This window comes from Lithobates pipiens, unplaced genomic scaffold (genome assembly GCF_037356315.1).
Source record: "Lithobates pipiens isolate NorthernLeopardFrog02 unplaced genomic scaffold, aLitPip1_a1.2 Scaffold_18, whole genome shotgun sequence".
Lineage (NCBI taxonomy): Eukaryota > Metazoa > Chordata > Amphibia > Anura > Ranidae > Lithobates > Lithobates pipiens.
The window spans coordinates 400,237,407-400,255,971 of NW_027507758.1; the positions used below are offsets into that span (position 1 = coordinate 400,237,407).

At 44.6% G+C, this 18,565-nt stretch overlaps 1 protein-coding gene across 5 annotated transcripts in view; it reads left to right on the forward strand.

Moving 5' to 3' along the window:
- The window catches only part of MCF2L2 (MCF.2 cell line derived transforming sequence-like 2), a 493,994-nt gene that overhangs the window by 174,452 nt on the left and 300,977 nt on the right, over positions 1 to 18,565 (forward strand). For all 5 annotated transcript variants that reach the window (XM_077487886.1, XM_077487887.1, XM_077487884.1 and 2 more), the window contains exon 14: positions 16,885 to 16,991. In XM_077487886.1, the coding sequence (XP_077344012.1) occupies positions 16,885 to 16,991 (107 nt within the window). The remainder of the gene's footprint in view (positions 1 to 16,884; positions 16,992 to 18,565) is intronic.

The following is an 18,565-nucleotide window of genomic DNA, read 5'->3' on the forward strand; positions in this document are numbered from 1 at the left end:
CACCACTGCAATCAGCAGCTCATTGCCAGGGGAATATCTCCTAAACCAGTGGTCATCAACCCTGTCCTCAGGACCCACTAACAGGCAAGGTTTGCAAGATAACTGAAATACATCACAGGTGATATCATTTGCTGCTCAGTGATTGCAGTATTCTAGTCTGCGTCTCCCCCAAGGTAATACATAAAACCTGGCCTGTTAGTGGGCCCTGAGGACAGGGTTAAAGACCATAAACCATATTTTTTACCTACAAGTAAGCCTTATTATAGGCCTACCTGTAAGTAAAAAGAGAAAAAATATACTATACAACCGCTTTAACTTCTCTTATGTGCACCATTTTGGTCTGTTAAATATATAATTGAAAATGTTTTGTTATATTGGTTCCATAATTACAAAAAAAAAATCTGTTAATCCCACCAAAAAAAAAACAAAAAAAAAAAAAACGAGCTTATAACTTTGTGCTTTCTACTATTGCTTTATGTCATCCGTTACATTATTCCTAGCTATCTGTTTGGACTACAGAACACTTCCCCCTGTGGTATGGACAAAAATAGAGGGGGAGGTGTTCTGTGACAGTTCTGCTACTCCAAAGATACAGTACAGGAAGGGAGTGTTGCCACTCTAGAACAGGAAGTGTATTACTGGCAAAATCACTGTGCGGAAATAAAGCAAAAAAAAAGAAAAAAAAACTGTAAAAATTATCCAAGGAAGGCTAAGTTGCAACATAATCTATTTTTGTTCTTTGGATTTATACATACTCTAACTGAGATGAAGCTGTAAATAATGTCCTATATGCAGCATTAAACTGACCCTGTCATCAGCAAACCCAAAGTTGACTTTGCCTCTGCAAGTCATGTGACCACTTCTTAGATTAGGTTATACATAGTGTTGCACCAATTTGAGCAATGCAGAATGCGGGGTTGTAGGATTGAGTTCTACACAGGGGCAGACTGACAACTCATGGGGCCCCCTGGGCAATCAAAGATCATGGGGCCCCCCTGTGTCTTTGCCACACTTGCCCACATTACATACGTTGGTTCCTACCCTCTTTAGCTACAGAAGCAGCAGCTGAGGATGTACACAGGCTGCGGCAGGAATTATACCCCCTGTTGCTTTTGGTGGGTGATCACAACCCATTTAAGTGAATAGGGTCACTCTGCAAACACCCTGCAACCACGTGCAATGCATGCAGTTGCAGCATGCTTGTGCAGGATCCAAGGGGTTAAAGCAGGTGATGAGGAGGCAATACAACCCCTCCTTATTGACCGCTTTAACCACTTGGTCGCTGCACTGCACAAGGTTGCACGGCCTTTGCAGAGCAGCCCCAGGGTGTATAATTCCTGCTGCGGCTGCAACATGTGTACATCCCCCAGGCCCTGCAGTTAAAGGGACTTTGGGTAAAAATGAGGCTAAACTATGAGATTTAAGCACCCCCAAACTGTAAATGTAAATAAGCCCTTACTGTCCTGAGCTCCCCATCACAGTTGGTTTTTAGGGGACCCCTGGGATGAGGACAGGGGGGGACCCCTGGGATGAGGTCAGAGGGGGGCCCTGGAATGAGGACATGGAGGGACCCCTGAGATAAGAACAGAAGGCGACCCTGGGGTGAGGACAAAGAGGAGCCCCTGGGATGAGAGCAGAGAGGGGGCCATGGGATGAGGGCAGATGAGGACCCTGGGATAAAAGCAGAGAGGGAGGCCCTGGGATGAGAGGGGGACCCTGGGATGAGAGCAGAGAGGGGGTCCTGGGATGAGAGCAGAGAGGTGGTCCTGGGATGAGGACAGAGAGGGATTCTGGGATGAGGGCAGAGAGGGGGTCCTGGGATGAGAGCAGAGAGGGATCCCTGGGATGAGGGCAGAGAGGGATCCCTGGGATGAGGGCAGAGAGGGATCCCTGGGATGAAGGCAGAGAGGGGGGCCCTGGGATGAAGGCAGAGAAGGGGGCCCTGGGATGAGAGCATAGAGGGGGGCCCTGGGATGAGAGCAGAGAGGGACCCCTGGGATGAGAGCAGACAGGGACCCCTGGAATGAGAGCAGACAGGGACCCCTGGAATGAGGGCAGAGAGTGGCAGGTGATTTGGGGGAGAGGGGGCAAAAGGATATGTGCTGGGGGTGCTTTTGGAGGGTAGAGGACTTGTGCTGCTACTAGGGGGTCAGATTTGAAATCACCCACCGCCCTACTAGCACAAGTCCTCTCCCCTCCAAAAGCACCCGCCCCTACCAAGCACATATCATATTGCCCCCTCTCCCATCACTTCTCCATGTGTGCATCCTTGTTACCTGCTCCTCCCCCCCCCCTCCTGGTTACTGTGTCCCCCTCCTCTATCCATAAAGTATGCACAAACCTCAGGTAATCAGCGCGGCTCTTGCAGTTTAATATCCCTCCTCCCCGGCTCCTCTCGTCTGTGTACATCAGAGCCCAGGAGGAGGCTCTCTGTGGTGTGCAAGCTCAGGAGGGAGAGATGCCGATGACCTCTGTATGAGGTAGCTCGGGCACCCTGCAAGAGATGCGGGGCCATATACCGGAGCTCCGTGCTGGAACTTGTCCCAGCACTGGGCTCCGGGATCAGCACATATTCCTTGGGACAGAGGTACTCTCATGGGGCACCATACTGGCCCCGGCCCTAGGGTAATGCCCTAATGGTCAGTCAGCCCCTAGTTCTACAGCCATCACAGAGACTCTGTAGTACCAAGCAGGGCTAAACAGAAGATTGCAAGAACAAGAAAAAAGGTATATATTTTACCAGGAAGGTTGCACTGAGGCAGAGAGACAATTCATAATATGACAACTGTCCTAAAGTTAGACAAAATCATCAATGACAATATTTATGTTGCTCATTAATGCAGTATTAGTAGAACATTCTTGTTAATGTTGCGGGGCGAACATGTCAAACTGCACCCCCCTCCCCCCAAGATGTATGAGTATTGTGTCAGCAAAAATCCCCCCACAAAAACATTGAGCACTAATCTGCATGCTTGCCCCAAGCATAAATTCCCCCTCTTCCAAATCCACCCCCTGCTGAAATTCCTGTCAGCACAAATCTTTGCCCCCACCCCCCAAATCCCTCCAGCTCAAATCCCCCCTCCCCCCAAAAACACCTCTAAAATCTCCCCTCCTAGCACAAATATTCTTCCCCCCATCCCCCCTCCCAACACAAATCCCCCTAAATCACCACTCTTAGCAACCCCCCAAAATTTCCCCTCCTAGAACAAAGCTTCTGCCCCCAAATCCCCCCTTCCAACACAAATCCCCTCCCCACCAATCTCCTTGTGGCCCCTCCTTCACATGATGGCACAGTGCCAGGGCAGCAGCCCCTCCTGCCCACCCCTTGTGACGTGTATAACATTGCATTTATGTCATAAAAAAGCCATTTGCTCAGATTGTTTCATGAACTGTTTAGGTTTATGGTTGCTATCCAAAAATATGGTTTAGTACTGTCCTTGATACTTTATTTGCACTAACAAATTTGTCTGGTGCCTGCTGAACCGGGCAAATTTCAATCTATGTAAGTCAGAATGCCTGCTCATTGTATCTTACAGGTACTTCTGTTGCTTTTGCCATTAAGGGCAAAGTGTTCAAGGCTAAATTGATATTATTAAAGCAAACCAGGGGAGTTTGTAACCTTGGGAACCAATATGTTCTTTAACAGCTGGTGATTGCATAGACAAATGTCTGTGATAGCACTGGTAGGCAGTTATTCACATTTACCCCATTGTATTCTTTCACTATATTGTCAGAAGTATTGGTACACCTGCCTTTAAATGCACATGAGCTTAAATGTCATCCCAGTCTTAGTCCGTAGGGTTTAATATTGAGTTGGTCCACCCTTTGCAGCCATAACAGCTTCAACTCTTCTGGGAAGTCTGTCCGCAAGGTTTAGGAGTGTGTCTATGGGAAGGTTTGACCATTCTTCCAGAAGTGCATTTGTGAGGTCAGGCACGGATATGGTTGAAAAGGCCTGGCTCGCAGTCTCCGCTCTAATTCATCCCAAAGGTGTTCTATCGGGTTGAGGTCAGGACCTTGCTTTGTGCACTGGTGTGCAGTCATGTTGGAACAGGAAGGGGCCATCCCCAAATTGTTCCCACAAATTTGGGAGCATGAAATTCTCCAAAATGTCTTGGTATGCTGACGACCTTAAGAGTTCCCTTCACTGGAACTAAGGCCGCGTACACACGCGCGGACTGTTCGCCCAACCTTGTCCGCTGAACAGTGTTTGGGCGGACAGTCCGCTCGTGTGTGGGGCTTCAGCGGACAGTTTCAGCGGACAGTTGGCCGAACAAGGTCTTACGGAAATTCCGAAAAACTGTCCGCTGAAACAAGGTTTCAGCGGACTGTTCGCTCGTGTGTAGGCTTGTTCGGCCAACTAAGTCTCGCGCATGCTCAGAAAGGATTTCCACGTCGGAAGGTTGCATTGCAGTGTATAGGACGTCGTATTTTTCGTCCCGTCATACGTGCCGTTCACGTCATCGCGCACGGTTTCAGCAAACTGTTCGTCCGTCGTGTGTGGCCATGTCCGTCCATGCTAAGTTTGAGCGGACTGTTCGCTCAAACTGTTGGACGGACAAAGTTGGGCCAACAGTCCGCGCGTGTGTACGCGGCCTAAGGGGCCAAGCCCAACCCCTAAAAAACAATCCCACACCATAATCCCCCTCCACCAAATTATTTGGACCAGTGAACAAAGCAAGGTCCATAAAGACATGGATGAGCGAGTTTGGGGTGGAGGAACTTGACTTCCCTGCACAGAGTTCTGACCTCAACCCAATAGAACACCTTTGGGATGAATTTAAGTGAAGACTGCGAGCAAGGCCTGCTCGTCCACATCAGTGCCTGACCTCACAAATGTGCTTCTGGTACAATGTTTAAACATTTCCATAGATACACTCCTAAACCTTGTGGACAGCCTTCCCAGAAGAGTTGAAGCTATTATAGCTGCAAAAGAGTGAGCCAACTCAATATTGAACCCTACGGACTAAGACTGGGATGCCATTAAAGTTCATGTGCGTGTAAAGGCAGACGTACCAATACTTTTTGGCGATATAGTGTATATATTATATGCTAAATATCCTAACTATTATAACTAACTATTATAACACTATTACTATAAAAAAATATCCCACAAAGCAGTCAGAAGTATTAAAAAAGAAAAACTGAAATATCACATGATCCTAAGTATTCAGACCCTTTGCTCAGTATTTAGTAGAAGCACCCTTTTTATCTAATAAAGCCATTGAGTCTTTTGGGGAAAGATACACGTTTTTCACACCTGGATTTGGGGATCCTCTGCCATTCTTCCTTGCAGATCCTCTCAAGTTCTGTCAGGTTGGATGGTAAACTTTGGTGGACAGACATTTTTAGGTCTCTCCAGAGATGCTCAATTGGGTTTAAGTCAGGGCTCTGGCTGGGCCATTCAAGAACAGTCACGGAGTTGTTGTGAAGACACGCCTTCGTTATTTTAGCTGTGTGTTTAGGGTCATTGTCTTGTTGGAAGGTAAACCTTTGGCCCAGTCTGAGGTCCTGAGCACTCTGGAGAAGGTTTTCGTCCAGAATATCCCTGTACTTAGCCGCATTCATCTTTCCCTCGATTGCAACCAGTCGTCCTGTCCCTGCAGCTGAAAAACACCCCCACAGCATGATGCTGCCACCACCATGCTTCACTGTTAGGACTCTATTGGCCAGGTGATGAGCAGTGCCTGGTTTTCTCCACACATACCGCTTAGAATTAGAGTCCGTTCACACAGGGGCAACTTGGGATCCGACTTCAAGTCGCCCCAAGTCGCCTCAGGTCGGACAACATTTAAAAACCAATGTAAGTGAATGAGAGCTGTCTTAATGCACGCTACTGAAGTCGCTCCGACTTCAAAAGAAGTTCCTGTACTACTTCAATCCGACTTGTAGGCGACCGGTACCCATTGATTTCAATGGAGGTCGCCTTCAAGTCGGATCTCTGTCTATACGGAGGCGACTTTGACAGAAATATTAGCTCTGAAGGGGGAACTCCACGCCAAATTTATGAAAAAAATTTGGCGTGGGTTCCACCTCCAAGAGCATACCAGGCCCTTAGGTCTGGTATGAATTCCAAGGGGAACTCCCTACGCCAAAAAAAACGGCGTGGGGTCCCCCCCAGATTCATACCAGACCCTTATCCGAGCACGCTACCCGGCCGGCCAGGAAAGGGGGTGGGGACGAGCGTGCGCCCCCCCCTCCTGAGCCGTACCAGGCCGCGTGCCCTCAACATGGGGGGTGCCTTGGGGAAGGGGGGGCCGCGCGGCCCCCCCACCCCAAAGCACCTTGTCCCCATGTTGATGAGGACAAGGGCCTCTTCCCGACAACCCTGGCCATTGGTTGTCGGGGTCTGCGGGCGGGGGGCTTATCGGAATCCGGGAGCCCCCTTTAATAAGGGGGCCCCCGGATACCGGCCCCCCACCCTATGTGAATGAGTATGGGGTACAATGTACCCCTACCCATTCACCTGTAAAATAAAAGTACCAAAAAAAAACACAACACAGGGTTAAAATATTTTATTGCACGGCTCCGGGGGTCTTCCGTCTTCGGGGGTCTTCTCGCCGGACTCCTCCGCTATCTTCTTGTAGCTCTGGCATTCCAGCCGGAGAGATCGTCGAGGCAACATCTCCTGGAGAAGAAGAAGAAGAAGAACGGAAGGCGGCGGGGACAGCGGCGACAGAAGACCGGGCCACCGCCTGTAAAAGAGCTATAAGAAGGCGCGGTGGCCCGGTCTTCTGTCGCCGCTGTCCCCGCCGCCTTCCGTTCTTCTTCTTCTTCTTCTCCAGGAGATGTTGCCTCGACGATCTCTCCGGCTGGAATGCCAGAGCCGCGCTGCGCGGCCACTTATATAGTGACAATGGGGCGGTGTCACATGGTATATGTCACATAGGTTGGTGTCACATGGTGACCCCGCCCCCTTACGATGTCATAGTCCCCATGTGACATCAACCCATGTGACCAACCCATGTGACATATACCATGTGACACCGCCCCATTGTCACTATATAAGTGGCCGCGCAGCGCGGCTCTGGCATTCCGGCCGGAGAGATCGTCGAGGCAACATCTCCTGGAGAAGAAGAAGAAGAACGGAAGGCAGGGGCGGCGGGGACAGCGGTGACAGAAGACCGGGCCACCGCCTGTAAAAGAGCTATAAGAAGGCGCGGTGGCCCGGCAGAAGAACCGAAGAGGGGGACAAGACCCCCGAAGTCGGGAGAAGAGGCCGGCGGCGGGGAGGAAGAAAGCCCGACTCCTCCGCTAGTAAAAGAGCTACAAGAAGATAGCGGAGGAGTCCGGCGAGAAGACCCCGGAAGACCCCCGGAGCTGTGCAATAAAATATTTTAACCCTGTGTTGTGTTTTTTTTGGTACTTTTATTTTACAGGTGAATGGGTAGGGGTACATTGTACCCCATACTCATTCACATAGGGTGGGGGGCCGGTATCCGGGTGCCCCCTTATTAAAGGGGGCTCCCGGATTCCGATAAGCCCCCCGCCCGCAGACCCCGACAACCAACGGCCAGGGTTGTCGGGAAGAGGCCCTTGTCCTCATCGACATGGGGACAAGGTGCTTTGGGGTGGGGGGGCCGCACGCCCCCCCTCCCCCAAGGCACCCCCCCATGTTGAGGGCACGTGGCCTGGTACGGCTCAGGAGGGGGGGGCCGCCCGCTCGTCCCCACCCCCTTTCCTGTCCGGCCGGGTAGCGTGCTCGGATAAGGGTCTGGTGTGGATCTGGGGGGACCCCCACGCCGTTTTTTCGGCGTAGGGGGGTTCCCCTTGGAATCCATACCAGACCTAAGGGCCTGGTATGCTCTCGGAGGGGGAACCCACGCCAAATTTTTTTCAGAAATTTGGCGTGGAGTTCCCCCTTCAGAGCTCATTCTCTGATTGGCCACGGCAAAAGTCGCCTGGCCTGGGGCGACTTGTAAGTCGTCCCAAGTCAGGTTGAAGTCATCACAAGTCGTGTTGAAGTCGTCCCAAGTCGCGCTGTGATCTAAACTCAAGTCGTGTCCAAGTTGCCTCACTCAAGTCCTCTACAAGTCATGTTGCCCCTGTGTGAACGGACCCTTAAGGCCAAAAAGTTCTATCTTGGTCTCATCAGACCTTATTTCTCACCATCTGAGTCCTTCAGCAAACTTTTTTTTTTTTAGAAAACTTTATGCGGGCTTTCATGTGTCTTGCACTGAGGAGAGGCTTCCGTCGTGCCACTCTGCCATAAAGCCCTGACTGGTGGAGGGCTGCAGTGATGGTAGACTTTCTACAACTTTCTCCTATCTGCCGACTGCATCTCCAGAGCTCAGCCACAGTGATCTTTGGGATCTTCTTTACCTCTTTCACCAAGGCTCTTCTCCCCCGATAGCTCAGTTTGACCGGACAGCCAGCTCTAGGAAGGGTTCTGGTCATCCCAAACATCTTCCATTTAAGTATTATCGAGGCCACTGTGCTCTTAGGAACCTTAAGTGCAGCAGAATTTTTTTGTAACCTTGGCCAGATCTGTGCCTTGTCACAATTCTGTCTCTGAGCTCTTCAGGCAGTTCCTTTGACCTCATGATTCTCATTTGCTCTGACATGCACTGTGAGCTGTAAGGTCTTATATAGAGGTATGTGGCTTTCCTAATCAAGTCCAATCAGTATAATCAAACACAGCTGGACTCAAATGAAGATGTAGAACCAGCTCAAGGATGATCAGAAGAAATGGACAGCATCTAAGTTAAATATAGGAGTGTCACAGCAAAGGGTCTGAATACTTCGGACCATGTGATATTTCAGTTTTCTTTTTTAATAAATCTGCAAAAATGTCAAATGTTTTGTGTTTTTCTGTCAATATGGGGTGCTGTGTGTACATTAATGAGGAAAAAAATAACTTAAATGATTTCAACAAATGGCTGCAATATAACAAAGAGTGAAAAATGTAAGGGGGTCTGAATACTTTCTGTCCCCACTGTAAATATGGGAAGTTTATGGTTAATTATGGTATAAATGTAAACAGTTCATGAGCATAACAATATTCCTTTGATTGAACCAAATGCTCATATTTACACATGTTTATATTATACACAGCTGAGTTTATAGTGTGACCTCATACATCATGAGATGTGTTTGCCTTAGAGGATAATAAAAAGTATTAAAAAAAAAAGATCTCTTTGGAGCCAATTCACAAAAGGTTATCACCCATGTTGCTGCTCCATAAAATATTAGCTTATTGCCTGGAGATAATTGTGAGGAAAAGGAGCCATGTGCGGTCGTAATATAATACAGATTTATTAGAGGTAGAGGTTTTTCAGCACTTAAAGAGGATGTAAAGGCTATTTAGTAAAGGCTATTTAAAAAAAAAAAATGCAACCTGCAAGGCAAAGGCATATTGAGCTAGTATGCATAGCATACTAGCTCATTATGAATAACTTACCTGAGAACAAGGCCCCCAAAGCGGCTCTCCGTCTTCATGTTCGCCGCTGCCATGTATCCCGGAGTGACTTGCGGGTCTCACTGCTCCGGCGCTGTGATTCGCCGGAGCCGCGATGACGTCACTCCCGCGCATGTGCACGGGAGCCGACATGAGCAGCATTTCGCCGTGATCTGCGGCCGTCCCAGTGCGCCTGCACCGCGCATGCACCGCAGACAGCGGTGGCTGTCTTTATGTAAATATATCCTAAACCGTATAGGTTTAGGAGATATTTCTTGGACCTACAGATAAGCCTTAATCTAGGCTTACCTGTAGGTCAAAGTGGTTTGTACGGGCTTACAACCACTTTAAATATCTTTTTTTTTTTTTTTTGCATAAAATAGTGCTTATTCACACCTATGTATTTACGTTAGCAATATAACGATTTTGCATTCAATTACAATTTCACACATGCCTTGACTCGGAAAATTTGCACACGTTGCTGTGGAATTTTAAAGCTATGAATAGCAAACTTATTTAAATCCAATTTGTGGAGGACATATCTTTATGCAATTAAAATAACGTATGCATCCTTCTGAATCTACCCTTTTGTGCTTTATGCATCAGTAAAGGTAAATAATAATGAATAAATGTAGTAATGTATAATGTGTTTGTATTTTTTTTAAACACATTTTTGTATTTCCATTTGTCTATTAAGAGTAAAAAAAAAATACTTTTTTTGAACAGGTAAATATGAACTATTTTATATTTAATCACTATTTGTATGATGCTGCTTTGTTTTTTTTTTCACAATTTTTTACTTTGTGTGAAAATCATATAAAAAGAATTAGACGAATTAGCTGATGTCTTTTCCACAATAACATGTTTAGGATAATTCGGAGGAGCTTCCTCAAATATCAGTAGCCATTTAAAGCCCATTGCACCCTTGAAGAAAACACATTCATTTGGCCTTCCCCGCTGACTCAAATGTACTTAACGTATTGTAACAGTGGCGGCTGATGCTTCATTTTTTTTGTTTGGGGGGGAGTAGCAAACAAACTCCTAACCCGCCAGCCTTGCACTTACCCCATCCAGGTCATGAGCAGCTTCCCCGGCTTCTTCTCCCGGCCAATCCAGACGTTTCTCCTCCTGGCCAATATGGTCTTAGGACCCGCTTCCTGGCCTGATGGACTGGGAAGTGAAGCAGGAAGACAATGTTGATTCGCTAATGTCACAAGTGGGTGAGCTCAGGGCACAATGCTTTGCACCCTGAGCCCAACCTTTGTGAAGCCAATTAGAGCCTAATGCCGCGTACACACGACCGGACTTTTTGACAGCAAAGGTCCGAAGGAACGAGTCCGTCTGACAATTCGATCGTGTGTGGGCTTCATCGGACCTTTGCTTGCCAAAAATCCGGCGGACTTTAGAAATAGAACATGTTTTAATTTTTCCACTGGAATTCCGCAGGCCGAGAAATCCGTTTGTGTGTATACTAGTCCGACGGACAAAAGCCGACGCTAGGGCAGCTATTGGCTACTGGCTATGAGCTTCCTTATTCTAGTCCCGTCGTACGTCATCACGTTCGAATCCGTCGGACTTTGATGTGATTGTGTGTGGCCAAGTCAGTTCATTCGTAAAGTCTGTCGGAACTCTGCCGAAAGTCCGTCGGAAAGACCGTCGGACCTAGTCCCTCGAAAAGTCCGGTCGTGTGTACGTGGCATTAGGCTTCTTATGCTTCAAAAAAAAAAACCCTTATAGAAATCAATGCGTCCAGCACCCCGCATGGAGGTTAGGGGCCAGTGCATGGAGATTAGGGCGGCTGTGCCCCTGGACCGGCTGACGATGTGTACTAATAAAATATACAGGTTTAAGTTTGAGGACTTCATTTTTATTATTCCTAGTTTTGACATTCTGTGGCTGCCAAACCACACTTTGAAAGGCAACATGTGCAAATATGGAAACTGTCATAAATTGCATTGTTGTCAAAGCTAGTCAGACTAGCTAGTCTGCTTGAAATAGGTTATAGGTGAGCAGTTCCGATTTGAAAACCCAATCTGTCATTGGAAACTCCCATATACGTATTTCAATGCAGCACTAAAAACAGGGAGTGGTCTACTTATGTAAATGTGTAGGTATGGCTGCCCAGTGTACATTATAAAATGAAAAAACAAATAAAATGTTCCAGCAATGATCCAATATAGCAAAGAAGCCAGATAGACAAAAACTGTCAGCTCCAGTCAGAGCCACTGTACTAACTATGCAAAGTTAGTACAGTGATCTCCGCTGCTGAGCTGTTGTGTTCTGACAGGGGGGCGCCCCCCCGCCAATACATTCTGATCAGCGCTCTCCGCCATTGGCTGAGACTGCTGATCGGGAGTCAGTCAGCTGCTGGTTTTCGAGCATGCCCGAACAGAAGCCGGCCAAACTGCCTGCTTCTATTGGACAGGGTGGCATACACACGGGCCGAATGTCAGACGTTGTTTTTTTTGGACAGGCCGATTCAGCTGCGGGATCGGGGGACAACCAATGCAGAGCTTGCTCAGAAATGGCAGCAGGCAGGTGTGCGTGCATCTGCATGCCCAGTGAAGAGAAGACTTTTGGAGGATGGCTTGGTGTTGAGAAGGGCAACCCCTTCTCTCCAGGAAAAACATCAGGGACAGACTTATATTCTGCAAAAAGGTACAGGGATTGGACTGCTGTATCCTGGGGTAAAGTCATTTTCTCTGAATCCCATATCCGATTGTTTGGGGCACCTGGAAAAAACCTTGTCTCGGAAGAAAAGGTGAGCGCTACCATTGTTTGGGGCACCTGGAAAAAACCTTGTCTGGAGAAGAAAAGGTGAGTGCTACCATCAGTCCTGTGTCATGCCAACGGTAAAGCATCCTGAGACCATTCATGTGTGGGATTGCTTCTCAGCCAAGGGAATGGGCTCACTCACAATTCTGCCTAAGAACAGAGCCATGAATAAAGAATAGGACAAAAACATCCTCCAAGAGCAACTTCTCCTAGCCATCCAAGAACAGTTTGGTGAAGAACAATGCCTTTTCCAGCATGATGGAGCATCTTGCCATAAAGCAAAAGTGATAAATAAGTGGCTTGGAGAACAAAACATCGAAATTTTGGGTCCATGGCCAGGAAACTCCCCAGACCTTAATCTTATTGAGAACTTGTGGTCCATCCTCCAGAGGCGGGACAAATTCTGACTCTAAGCATCGATTATACAAGAATGGGCTTCAATCAGTTAGTGTGACCCAGACATTGATTGACAGCATGCCAAGGCAAATTGCAAAGGTCTTAAAAAAAGAAAGTTTAACCCTGCTAATATTGACTCTTTACATACACCTAATGTCAATAAACGCCTTTGACACTTATGAAATGTTTGAATTATACTTCAGTATACCATAGGAACATCTGACAAAAAGATCTAAAAACACTGAAGCAGCAGACTTTGTGAAAATATATATTTGTGTCTTTCTCAAAACTTTTGGCCACAGCTGTACAGAGTTCAGACTGCAAAAACTGTTGAGACAATTTATACAGATATAATGTATTGAAAGTGCTTTAAGAACCAAAAATGATAAGTAGTGCTATATGAAGAGAAAAGGTAGGTGGGACTTTATATGAAGCATATATGAACATATGCTCCCATCCCTATATCAAGGCAAGTGACAGACAATTGGGTAAGAAATGTATAAACATATTTATTGTCATAAAAGTAATCATAGCACATTGCACTGGATACATGCAAAATTTCATATACATACACAACATGAATACAAATGGATAATAAAGCAGCACATTCCAGTTACCGATATTAGATGCTCCATGTTATGGAGTTATTGGCGTAATTGATAAATATGTATCCTGTAAGAACAGTAATGGTGTTTTAAAAACATGGCTGCATCCTAATATTCCCAACGCGTTTTGTGATAAAATCCACTTCCTCAGGAGCGGATGCATCAACATGTCTGAAAAATACATAAGTACCAATTAAATCGAATAATTAACTCCAACATCAACAGGAGAATAGCATAAAAAAGGAAAGGAATATCCAATCCAAATGACTTTTAGGATGGAACTGGACCTGGGGGTCCTAGTAGATGATAGGCTCAGCAACGGCATGCAATGCCAAGCTGCTGCTAACAAAGCAAACAGAATATTGGCCTGCATTAAAAAGGGGATCAACTCCAGAGATAAAACAATAATTCTCCCTCTCTACAAGACTCTGGTCCAGCCACACCTAAAGTATATTGTCCAGTTCTGGCCACCAGTCCTCAGGAAGGATGTACTGGAAATGTGTGTTGAAGCCAAAGCAAGTGTAAGGGCTCATTTACACTGGCTTTGGCTTCAACACACATTAATGGCTCGTTTACACTTGCATCAAAACAAGGCTTCAGACAGGCTTTGCTAAAGCTCTCTGAATGTTAGTCAAAGCTCTTGTCACTAAATAAAATGGTTATCTTACAGTCCTGTTTGCACCTTGCTTTTGTTTTGCTTCAAAAATTATACTCCATGTAGCTTTAGTGGTGCTTCAAAGCATCTTCAGAGCCTCCATAGAAGTCTATGGCAAAGCTTGGTTGAAGCCCCACCGAAACCCCACCAAAGGCTCATCGAAGCTCCAACAAAGCCTCATCGAAGCATCAAGCAAAAGCAAGATGTAAACAGGACTGTAAGCTAACCATTTTATTTAGTGACAGGAGCTTTGACTGGCATTTATAGAGCTTTAACAAAGCATGTTCAAAGCCATGTTTTGAAGCAAGTGTAAACTAGCCCTTAATGAACCCTTCTTCCATATTCATAAATGGTATAAGGGTTTATATCAGCACCACTTATATGAGAGTCTCTTACCTCTTATTAATTTTACAGATACCTTTGGAGTTATTCCTACTACCACTCAGTTTATATGGAGATTTCTATTCTTTGGGAACATTTGGTGTGCGCGTGTGCCGCCTGCAGGTCTCATTAACTCAGCTTCCATGACAGACTATCCTAGGGGCCCCTTATCCTTTAACACCACATGTCATCGATTTCTAGCCCCATGTAAGTCATTTGGATTGGGTATTGCTTTCCTTTTTTTATACTATTCTCCTGTTGATGCGCAAGTTATTTATTTGATTTATTGATACCCATGTCTTTTTCAGACATGTTGATGCATCCGCTCCTGAGAAAGTGGATGTTTACCATGAAACGCATCGGGAATTTTAGGCTGCAGCCATGGTTTTAATACACCATTATTGTTCTTACAGAATACACTACATATTTATCTATTATTATCAAATACTTCATAACACAGAGCATCTAATATCGGTAACTGGAATATGCTGCTTTACTATCTATCTATATACATATATATATATATATATATATATATATATATAAAATTGTATTCATGTTGTGTGTGTATATATATATATGCTCAGCAATGGCATGCACTATCATCTACTAGAACCTCTGGGTCATTTTCCATCCTTGAAGTCATTTGGATTGGTTATTCCTTTTTAATGCTATTCTCCTGTTAATGTTTAGTTACTTATTAGATTTATTGGTACCTATGTCTGTTTCAGACACATTGATGCATCTGCCCCTGAGGAAGTGGATTATGCCACAAAAAACACTTTGGTAATATTAGGATGCAGCCATGCTTTTAATACACCATTACTGTTCTTACAGACTATGTATTTATCAATTACTTCATAACACGGAACATCTAATATCAGTAATTGGAATGTGCTGCTTTACTATCCATGTGTAAATATAGGAAATGTATTCATGTTGTGTGTGTGTATATATATATATATATATATATATATATATATATATATATATATATATATATGAAATTTTGCGTGTATCAACTGCAATATGCTATGGTTACCTTTTATGACAATAAATATGTTTATACATTTCTTACCCAATTGTCTGTCACTTGCCTCATGCAAAGTACCCCCCCCCCCTCCAAGTAGTGAGATATATTCTTGACTTAGACTGTTGGGAATTCACACAATCTCCTTTCTGATTGATATAAAAATGGTACACATTGTCCAAAAGTGAATGGTTGTTCTTTCACATGGAGATTTTTTTTAAATGATGAAACATCTCTGTGTATAATGAGTGCTTCTGACAGACGGAATTTTTTATTTCTGTCATCTAAGGAAGGGCACAGTATTTTATTAACATAAACAACCATTATTAGCTTGATCCTCCAGGGAGTTAAAAAAACAAACAATCCTGCCCATGATATGTCTTTGGCACCTTGCCTTCTGCTTTATTGCTATAATTGCTGCACTAACATACAATTATTTTATACTGCCCCCTTCCTACCTTTGCTCCAGTTACCTCAATTGACATTGAAATTGAAAATTGAAATTATTGTGTTTTGCTGTGCAGGCATTGATGACATTAGTGGTGTGCTAACCAAATGGGTGATATTTTACTAGATTTCTCAGTCATATCTTTCCAAATATTGCTACTAATAAAATAGTATATCCTTGGCAGTATCTTTTATTTGTCTTTTCAGCTTCATTCATACCTGATGTTCTAAGGTTTGGCACTCAGTTTAATTTTCAGTGTTGGTCGGCTCTTAAAGCTGAACACAAAAGGCACAAAAACCTTTATTTGAATATATTCTTTATTGGCCACAAAGGATATAACGTCACTTTGTACGCGCCAAATGCTTTTGCAAACCCATTTGTTATTCTTGCAAAAAGTGGCAGCGATATCATCACTGTGCTGCTATAAGCCTGTACAGACAGTAGAGCTGACTCAGCAGCCCCACGCAAAACAAGTTGCCTGTAGAAAACCTCAGAAAGGGAGTAAAGAAATAGAAACATATATTTATTAAAAGGAAGCTCCTGCACAGAGCCAAGTTGCTACACTGGATTACTGCAGATATCTGAAAAAATACACAAAGTGCACCTAAATTCAATTAAGAATACACATTGTACAAGTGGCATTGTATGTGAATTGTACGTAGACGCATTTTGCTTATTCCAGAGCTCAGCTTTACCTTAATTGAATTTATTTGTTTTCTAATGTTCTATTTCTTCCATGAACCCCATCTATCAAATAAATAAAGTGTTAGAATAATACGACAGTAACAGCATTACGTTAGATGACAGTAGCTATCGTTAACAAAGAGTAGCAAACATCACAACTGAGTATCATGAAATACAATAAGAATTTCTGCCAGTTATGGGCGCAAGGGTCTTCACGATCGGCCTTACTTGAGGTTTGAATAAAGGGAAGAAGAGAGTTGGACCTAGTGGCAATGCAGATTCAATGTGAGCTGAAAGGAATGCATCAGTACCATCTGACTGTTTAGGCCACATACAGTGGGCCTTAATGCTAAATAACTGATCATAAAACCTTGGAATCAAGTGTACCTGTGGGACAAACTTACAAAATTGTTTCATATTATAAGATATGTTTCTTTACAATCTGGGCAACTAGGTAAGTTTTCTTGTTTTCATTATATACAAAAATGATTCTAATGTAAATTCAATTTGCAGCCACAACACGAAGAGCACCAGATGTCCCCTGTGCTCCTCCAAAATCTCTCTCTGAAGCTGATCTGGCCAGAAAAAGGAACAATAAGAAGACAAAAGGTGGAATAAAGGTAAATGATACGGTGTGTTCGATGCAGCTTAGCCTTGGAGTTTTTAAATATTGATGTCCAACTGGCAGCCCTGAGGCCTGCATGTGGCTCTTCTGCTCTACTCCCTTGTTTCCATTCAGGTCTAAGCTTGCAGCCTGGAGCACAGGCAAAGTCTAACATCTTCATTTCATACCTACTCCTTATAGGTAGAAAGAAACACAAGGTGACAGATGCACTGCGTGCAACTAAAGCTGCAACCATACTTTACTCCCCATAGCTTATTGTAACATTAATAAAGTTATAATTATTAAGTTGTTATAGTAAATATTACCCAAATGAGTATACCAAAATTATTTGTAAACTTAACAACAAATACATTGTATCTAGAGATTTAGATAATTTGAAGTAATAAGGAAAGACATTAGAAGGTTTTGACGTTTGCCAGTAAAGTTTTAACCAATGAGCCACCTTAAAATGCTATTTCAACCATCTTTTTTTTACTGCTCTACAAATGCAAGCATACTTAGGTGGGACATTTAGTTGTGCATTGGCTGCTGATCTACACTGATCACAAAGATAGAACAATGATGTATGATATGAGTGTCTGAAACTGCTCTCAATGCCATCTGATAGTTCAAACTAACTGTGAATTGGCTTTTTTATATGCATCTATATACATTTCAAAACAATCAACAGGTTGCAAAAGAGAGTAAGACTAACCCCCAAAGATTGTTTAAATATATTAATAGTAAAAAGATTAGGTCTGAACATGTAGGCGATTTACTGAAAATAAAGAGAAGATATTAGATACCATGTTCAGCTCTGTGTATAGAGAAGAAAACGGTGGAGCTCAGTTTTATAATTGGGATAGTATTGCCACATCCTGAAAGGAACCACAGTGGCTCCGTTCAAAAAGGTATGTATGGTCCAGACCCTTCAGTACAGACACCCCTCCCCCCAGTACAGACACCATCATCCCCCACTTTTTGTATAAGTCACTCAATTCAGACACTTTCATCCCCGCACCCAGTACAGACCCCATCACCCCCCTCCTTTTGTACAGACCCCTCAATTCAGACACTTTCACCCCCCTCCCCCCAGTATATATCCCTCAGTACAGACACCAGCACCCCCTTCCTCCAGTACAGACCTCACTCCCCAGTGCAGATTTATTGGTATGGATCTCCCACTTCCTAAAGTCAATTCCCAGACCAGATGCACCAGCAGAGTGAGAGGAATTCCCTCTCAGGCTCTGTCATATTCCCAAAGCAGGCTGGCTCTGAATTGCAGCTGCCTGGGTAGCAGAGGTTGCTGACCCTCTGGGGGTGCTGTGGCTGTCTGACTTTTTTTGTTTTGGGTTGCACAGTGCTACAGTGCAGTTCCGTGTAAAAAAAAAAGAATAAAAACAAACAGTTGGGCAGCTAGAGCACCACCAGACAGTCAGCACCTGGAGCAGGACACACCCCCCAATTACGCAACTGAATCATCTGGTGAAGAAAATTGGACCATGCCTTAAAGTGGTAGTAAACTCAGATTTTCTATGTTTCTCCATTAAATAGTTAATAAACAACGTACATGGTGTGCCATTCTTTAAA